The sequence below is a fragment of the Phoenix dactylifera genome, unplaced genomic scaffold (assembly GCF_009389715.1).
Source record: "Phoenix dactylifera cultivar Barhee BC4 unplaced genomic scaffold, palm_55x_up_171113_PBpolish2nd_filt_p 000774F, whole genome shotgun sequence".
Taxonomy (NCBI): Eukaryota; Viridiplantae; Streptophyta; class Magnoliopsida; order Arecales; family Arecaceae; genus Phoenix; species Phoenix dactylifera.
The window spans coordinates 2,163-10,516 of NW_024068145.1; the positions used below are offsets into that span (position 1 = coordinate 2,163).

The window sequence follows — 8,354 nt, forward strand, 5'->3', positions numbered from 1 at the left end:
CACCAGTGTCACTCGAGGGCAGCAAAGAAGAGCATGACTAATGGTCTCCTCATCAAGGCAATCCTCACATATTGGGATCGTCCTGATGCCCCTCCTAGCTAGTATACTACAGGTTGGAAGGTAGCCCCTAGTCACCTTCCAGATGAATAAAGCCACTCGAAGGTGGATGCGCAGCCTCCAGATCCACCTGTCCTCTATTTGTTGGATAGTCTCCCCCCATCACTACCCGCATATCCCTAACATGCACCCTCGTCCTCCCTATCGGAGTCCATACCAGCCTGTCCACCCCCTCCTCAGTCTGGATCGAAAGCTCCAGGACCCTCTCAGCTAGCTACTCCCTAAAGACTTCCTAGATCAGCGCCTCATTCCAATTGCTCGTACCAGGAGTAATCAGTTCACTACCCCTGCACCCTGACAATCTCGCCGAGTCCACCATCGTCGGCATCCACCCTAATGGCTGCTCGGTCACCCAGGCATCCTCCATCACATCAAAGGATTGTCCGTCACCAATCGTCCATCTGATTGCGGGTAACACCATCAGTGCATAGGCACAAGTCTCCTTCCAGGTGAAGGAGCTATGGCGTCCAACCCTGAAGTCGGCTACCATCGAATGTGAGCCATACTTGCTCTTCATGAGGGCACTCTATAAGCTGTCCAGCTCCATAATGTACCTAGCGGCATGTCTCGCCACCATGACCTCTCGCCTCGTCAGCAGTGAATGTACTCCCAAGCCACCTAAGTATTGGCAATCCATAATTGTTTCATGTGAAACATGATAGCATGACAAATACTATTAAAAATCATAACTATAATATTTACAAAATTTTATTGGTCAAGGACATTTTGATCAAGTTAATCATTTTTTTTGGCAAGAAAAATGATTATAAGAGATTATTTCTCATCATTGGCAAGTAGTGTTGGGCTAAAATTCATAAGACTCTCTCTTCAATTTTGATTGTGTTTCAAATAGAAAGAGATCTAAATTTTAATTATATAAGGGGCGAAGGAGGAAACAATTGATGGACTATTAATTCAAGAATCAGATAAGATATTTCAATTAATTCATGAAAGGAAAATTTGTGGCATTTAATTAAAATAAGATATATTTGGGCATATAAACTGCAACGAGGAAGAAGCAGTTATATATATATATATATATATATATATATATATATATATTGGATGGTATATGTTTTTATTTTTATTCAAAAGGGTTTGAAAGAAAGGGGCCATGAAGGTGCACATTAGTGTAAGCCATGGCCTGGTCTCAGTATTGCTGGTGATGATTTGCTTATCGTGCATCATGGGGAGAGCGTGGGCTGCAATGGAGCAGTTCGAGGTGCAGCAACAGCTGATCCGATTGAATACGCCTGTCAAAAGCATCCAGGTCTACCATCCCACTATTCTTTCAATTATTTTTTGTTTGGATTTTTAGGTAAGAATATTTTTTGCTCATTCTGAGAGAGTTTTAGGAAGATTTTCTAAATTCTTTTTAATCAAAAATCTATTTTGAAATATTTTTCATTTTCTCCTCTCTTTTTTTTTGTTCGTTCAGTACAATCCCATCAAGTTTCTACTGTAATTTTTCTCTTCTAACATACTTATTTTTTTTCTACTGTAATTTTTCTCTCCTATCATACTTATTTTTTGGCATTTTTCACTGTAATGCTTCTTGATTTGTGGTTTTATTTGTTCTAATGTTTGTTTCTTTAAAAAGAGCCCGGATGGGGATATCATAGACTGTGTCCATATCTCTCATCAGCCAGCCTTCGATCATCCTTCGCTCAAAAACCATACTATCCAGGTGTGCTCTTTTTCCCCCCACACTCTCTCTTCTTTTCAAGTCCTTCACCTTTCACTTTATGTTTACACTTGGCGGTCTCTTTGCTTTGTCTCCACTTCGTGCAAAATCTTCAGATGAGACCAAGTTTCCACCCATTAGGCCGATACGATGAGAATAGGGAGGCATCAAAGATGGAAACTAGCTCCATACCTCAACTTTGGCATCAAAATGGGAGGTGCCCCAAGGACACCATCCCTATTAGGAGAACTAAGAAGGGTGATGTGCTGAGGTCCAGCTTTATCGAAAGATATGGAAAGAAGAGGCATAGGACAATCCCAAATCCAACTTCTATAGAACCCAACTGGAATAGCATTGGACATGAGGTACATAGTTTTGAAAATTTATGAAAAGGAGTAACCATGGAGCGAAGTATCTCTAACCCTTCCATTTCCTTCCCCTACTCTTTCGCCTTTCTCATTTGTGTTTGTTGGTGGATTTTCTTGCGTAGCATGCGATTGCTTATGTAACAGGAGATAAGTACCATGGAGCAAAGGCAACCATAAATGTGTGGAACCCGAAGCTGGAAAACAAAGATGAGTTCAGTCTGTCTCAACTTTGGATTCTTGGAGGTCCTGCAGAAGTTCTCAATACCATCGAAGCTGGCTGGCATGTATATTATTGCTTCAATTTCGGATAAATAGAAAGTAGTTTTAATTATATGAAATTTTGAAAGTTCTCTCTTCATGCATTAATTAACTTCATCTGGTTACTCTTTGGTTTGGAAAAAAAATCAGGTATATCCAATGTTGAATGGAGATTATAAAACAAGACTATTTACTTTCTGGACGGTAAGTTAACATTCCTTCATTTTCCCATATTTTTTATGTGTTGTTTCTATTAGTTTCCTCTTTCCTTATGTTGTCCTACCTTATCTTCCAAGAGTTTTTTGATAATTTATCTTATATTGTTCATTATTTTGAGTTTTTTGGTTCTTTCCGATCAATTATTTGATAGAGATGAGGTGCCACAGACATTCCTGATTTCGACAGACAACATAAGGCAACAATTATGAAAAATTGGAAGGCTTCTAATATTTTCCATGAAATTGTAGGGTGACGGTTATAAATCAGGCTGCTACAACCTACAATGCTCTGGGTTCGTTCAAGTCAACAAGGAGGTAGCATTGGGAACCACCATTTACCCCATTTCTAGCTATGGTGGACGCCAATATGAAATCACTTTGTCTCTCTGGAAGGTAAAAACAAAAGATTCATAAAATGTTTATTTCTTCTCCTAACTCACAAACTCTCAACATAGCAAAACTTCAATAGTCATGTTTAATCACAGTTTCACTTTTCACCTATAAATAGTGATGAATGTTCAGATGGTTTTCATTTTTTGAGTAGGATCCAAAAACGGGGAATTGGTGGCTGCAGTATGGGAATCAATCTCCAGTGGGGTACTGGCCTTCTTCCTTATTCCCTCATCTGTCTGATAGTGCCTCAGAGATACAATGGGGAGGGGAGGTTGTGAACTTATATTCAAAAGGTCAGCACACCTCCACGGAGATGGGCAGTGGCCATTTCCCAGAAGAAGGTTTTGGCAAGGCGAGCTTCTTCAAAAACATACGAATAGTTGATAAGTCCGACCAACTTCAAGCTCCTCGAGGGGTTCGCACTTTCGCTTCAGGAGCCAACTGCTATAATGTGCACCATAAGAACAATGGTTACTTCTACTACGGGGGTCCTAGTATAAATCCTAATTGTACGTAGAAGGTTGTAGGTTTTTGTATCTCCATCTTGTGGGGCAAAGAAAATTATATAAAAATAATCGTGAACAATCAATGGACAACAAAAATAAATATTTTTCTTTTTGTATATTCAAGTAATTTAATAGCCCACAAGAAAGAGAGAAAGAATCTTGTTATGGAAATCCTTCAGCATGGAGGAAACAATTGATGGACAATTAATTTGATAATCAGATAAGCTCTTTCAATTAATGCACAAAATTAAGCAGAATCTGTGGGATTTAATTTATGTAAGATATTCTTTGATATATAATTGGCAACGAGGAAGAAGAAGTTTGTTTTATATATATATATATATATATATATATATATATATTGGATAGCATATGTTTTTATTTTCATTGAAAAGGGTTTGAAAAAAGGGGCCATGGAGGTGCACAATAGTGTGAGCCACGGCCTGGTCGCGCTATTGCTGGTGATGATTTGCTTATCGTGCATCATGGCCAGAGCGTGGGCTACAATCGAGCAGTTCGAGGTGCAGCAACACCTGATCCGATTGGATAAGCCTGTCAAAAGCATCAACCTCTACTATCCCACTATTCTTTCCATTTTTTTTTGGATTTTTTGGTAAGAAAATATTTTTTGTTCATTCTAAAAGAGTTTTAAGAAGATTTTCTAAATTATTTTTAATCAGAAATGTATTTTGAAATTTTTTTGTTTTCACCTTTTTTGTTTGTTCAGTTTAATCCTATCAAGTTTCTACTGTAATTTTCCTCTTCCATCATACTTATTTTTTTGGCATTTTTCGCTGCAATGCTTCTTAATTTGTGGTTTCATTTGCTCCAATATTTGTTTCTTTAAAAAGATCCCGGATGGGAATTTTATAGACTATGTCCATATCTCTCATCAGCCAGCCTTCGATCATCCTTCCCTCAAAACCCACACCATCCAGGTGTGGTCTCTTCCCCCCCCACACACTCTTCTTTTCAAATCCTTCACCTTCACTTAATGTTTACACCTGGCGGTCTCTTTACTTTATCTCCACTTTATGCAAAATCTTCAAATGAGACCAAGTTTCCACCCATTAGGCCTATATGATGAGAAGAGGGTGGCATCAAAGATGGAAACTAGCTCCATACCTCAACTTTGGCATCAAAATGGGAGGTGCCTAGAGGACACCATCCCTATTAGGAGGACTAAGAAGGGCGATGTGCTAAGGGCCAGCTTTATCGAAAGATTTGGAAAGAACAGGCGTAGGACAATCCCAAATCCAACTTCTATAGAATCCAACTGGAATAACAATGGACATGAGGTATATAATTTTTAAAATTTATGAAAAAGAGTGACCTTGGAGTGAAGTATCTCTAACCTTTCTCATTTGTGTTTGTTGGTGGGTTTTCTTAAGTAGCATGCGGTTGTTTACGTAAGGGGAGGTAAGTACTATGGGGCAAAGGCAACCATAAATGTGTGGAACCTGAAGCTGGAACAGAAAAATGAGTTCAGTCTATCTCAACTTTGTATTGTTGGGGGTCCTACAAGACTTTTCAATACCATCAAAGCTGGATGGCATGTATATTATTGTTTCAATTTTGAATAAATAGAAAGTAGTTTTAAATATATGAAATTTTGAAAGTTCTCTCTTCATGCATTAATTAACTTCATCTGGTTACTCTTTGGTGTGGAAAAAAATTCAGGTATATCCAATTTTGTATGGAGATAATAAAACAAGATTATTTACTTTCTGGACCATAAGTTAACATTCGTTCTTTTTCCCATGTTTTTTATGTGTTGTTTCTATTAGTTTCCTCTTTCCTTATGTTCTCCTACCTTATCTTCCAAGAGTTTTTTAATAAATTTATCTTATCAAATATGAGGGAATTAGATTGTTCATTATTTTGAGTTTTTTAGGTTCTTTCTGGTCAATTGTATGATAGAGATGAGGCGCCACAGACATTCCTGATTTCGATAAATGACATTAGGCAAAAATTATGAAAAATTAGAAGGCTTCTAATATTTTGCCATGAAATTTTAGGCTGACGGTTATAAATCAGTAGGCTGCTACAACCTACAATGCTCTGGGTTCGTTCAAATCAACAAAGAGATAGCATTAGGTGCCACCATCTACCCGATTTCTAGCTATGGTGGATGCCAATATGAAATCACTTTGTCTCTCTGGAAGGTAGAAGCAAAAGATTCACAAGGTGTTTATTTCTTGTCCTAACTCACAAGCTCTCAATATAGCAAAAGCACAATAGTCATATTTAATTGCTTTTTCACTTCTCATCTATCAATACTAATGAATGTTCATATGGTTTTTATTTTTGAGCAGGATCCAAAAACGGGGAATTGTTGGCTGCAGTATGGAAATCAATCTCCAATGGGGTACTGGCCTCAGAGATACACTGGGGAGGGGAGGTTGTGAACTTAAATTCAAATGGTCGGCACACCTCCATGAAGATGAGCAATGGCCATTTCCCAGAAGAAGGTTTTGGCAAGGCGAGCTACTTCAAAAACATTCAAATAGTTGATAAGTCCAACCATCTTCAAGCTCCTCGAGGGATTCGCACTTTCGCTACGCGATCCAACTGCTATAATGTGCACCATAAGAACAATGGTTACATCTACTATGGGGTCCTGGTAGAAATCCTAATTTTACGTAGAAGGGCGTAGCTTTATGTTTCTCCATCTTGTTGGGCAAAAGCAATTATGAAAAAAAAAATCGCAAACAATTGGTGGACAACAAAAAAAAATATTTTTTTCTTTTTGTATATTCAAGTAAATTATCAAAATCATCGAGCACTAACAATCAAGCCACACAATCAATAATCAATATGAAAATAATTTAATAGCCCACAAGAAAGAGAGAGAGAATCTTGTTATGGAAATCCTTCGGCTTGGAGGATGACCACCACTGGATTTGGTTCAGGCAAAACTTCCACCATTGTGAAAATAGCGATTCCACTGTATTTCTTCCCGTGCTGGATGGATCGACAACCAATGAATCAAACGATAAATAGCGATTCCAGGCGAAGCGAAATGGTGTAGGAAGATTTAATTTGCTAGCATTGAGGTATCCATTTAATTTGCTGAACCTTCTAGATGAACATATGGCCAGTCAATTTGAAAACTTGGTGTGCTTAATGTTCTTTATATTTGATTATATTAATATAACAACAAATAGATTATATTCTTATTATATTTGGTATCGCCTTTTCGGAAAATATTGCATAAGATGCCGCATTAACTAAGCCTTGTAGGATTTTGCCTCTCTATCTGGAATCGAGGTGTTCTCCCCTGTGAGCCATACTCTCTTCAATCCTGCAATTGTTATAGGAAAGGTAGTCCCTAGCTCTTGTACTATCAATTATTATTAGCAGACTCATCAAAAAAAAGGAGTATTACTTGAGGTAAGACTGAAGTTGTGTTATTGGTTGCATTTGTTTTAGAAGGTAATATGGCAATTGATAGGGGGTGGTATTGACAACCAACAATGAAAGTATTGGGTGGTAGTGGTCAGTATTACCTTATTGACAACTTCATTCTTCCTAGTCTCATTGCATGCCCACTCTAACATCCTCATCTCCCCATACTTCAAAAAACAGCTATGGGAATGCGAAATGTACACCATTTAACTAAATGGTGTGTGAGATTTGATTTTAATCACAGAAACAATTTTTAGATGCTCCAGCTCTTTTATATCTTTGCTTTTCCCATTGTTGGATCTGAACTATTGGTCCAGCCACTCTGTGTCAAGCTTCATGGTACTGCAGGGAAGCTCTTAAATAAATTAGAAAGGTTGGGCTAGTGCAGCAATTTGTGAATCATTAGAGTTACCTAATCCTGAATTGAGGTACCAAACTCTGTGAACAATTCTTTGTATACAGTTTAACAATTTTGATGGCTTTTCTTATGTCACCTTTCATCTCTGTAGTGAGGAAGATATACTTATGAACATCTAGATGCTCAATACTTTTGATTTTGAAAACAAAGTTTAAAAATTTTTTAAATTTTTTTTAAAAAAAATAATATTCTAACGACGCTTTAAAGCGTCGTTAAAATCACGAAATTTTTTTAAAAAAAATAATATTATAACGACGCTTTAAAGCGTCGTTAAAATCACAAAAATTTTTTTAAAAAAATTATATTCTAACGACGCTTTAAAGCGTCGTTAAAATCACGAAATTTTTTTAAAAAAAATAATATTATAACGACGCTTTAAAGCGTCGTTAAAATCACATTTAACGACGCTTTAAAGCGTCGCTAATTTCCGACGCTTTTGGAAGCGTCGGAAAATATTTTCCCCACTGTAGCATAGGCGACGCTTTACCGACGCTTAGGAAAGCGTCGGGATGGTTTTTACCGACGCTTAAAAGCGTCGTTAAAGGCCAAAAAAAGCATCGCTAATGCCCAATTTTCTTGTAGTGAGCTATATTCTATACTTATTATATGTGTGTATATATATATATATGTATATATATATATATATATATATATATATATATATATATATTCACTGGCATTAGTCTGTGTTTCATGTAAGCAAAGTGCTTTGGTTTCGCTACTATTAAAATTCAGTGCACAGGTTGAGGTATGCCTATCAGACCTTTCCATTGAGTCTAATAAAAAGAAATGAGTTTAATGCATTCCCTATTTGGTGATGTGTGCTTCCTTCTCTCATTCTTCTTGAGAAAGAAATAAGAAATGCAATCGAAAAAAAAGAGGCTATATAATATCCATTTCTATACTAAATCTCATTACATCACCAACAGATGGAGTCACATGCCTCCATTAGGTAGTCCTTCATTTGCTTGCATATGCTGGATT

At 37.2% G+C, this 8,354-nt stretch overlaps 1 protein-coding gene, 1 long non-coding RNA gene and 1 pseudogene across 2 annotated transcripts; all 3 read left to right on the plus strand.

Moving 5' to 3' along the window:
- Positions 1 to 1,666: 1,666 nt before the first annotated feature.
- LOC120107140 lies at positions 1,667 to 3,555 on the plus strand (the record flags this gene model as incomplete). The annotated part of the gene is made up of 6 exons (XM_039120318.1): positions 1,667 to 1,804; positions 1,918 to 2,166; positions 2,292 to 2,453; positions 2,578 to 2,631; positions 2,895 to 3,038; positions 3,190 to 3,555. Coding segments are annotated over 6 exons (1,113 nt in total), but the record flags the coding sequence as incomplete, so codon positions are not given.
- A 1,095-nt stretch (positions 3,556 to 4,650) lies between these two features.
- Positions 4,651 to 6,200, plus strand: LOC120107144 (annotated as a pseudogene).
- Positions 6,201 to 6,804: 604 nt separating this feature from the next.
- On the plus strand, positions 6,805 to 7,490 carry LOC120107142. Its single transcript, XR_005509075.1, has 2 exons — positions 6,805 to 6,868; positions 6,977 to 7,490. It is a non-coding gene; the product is annotated as an uncharacterized LOC120107142 (long non-coding RNA).
- Positions 7,491 to 8,354: the final 864 nt, after the last annotated feature.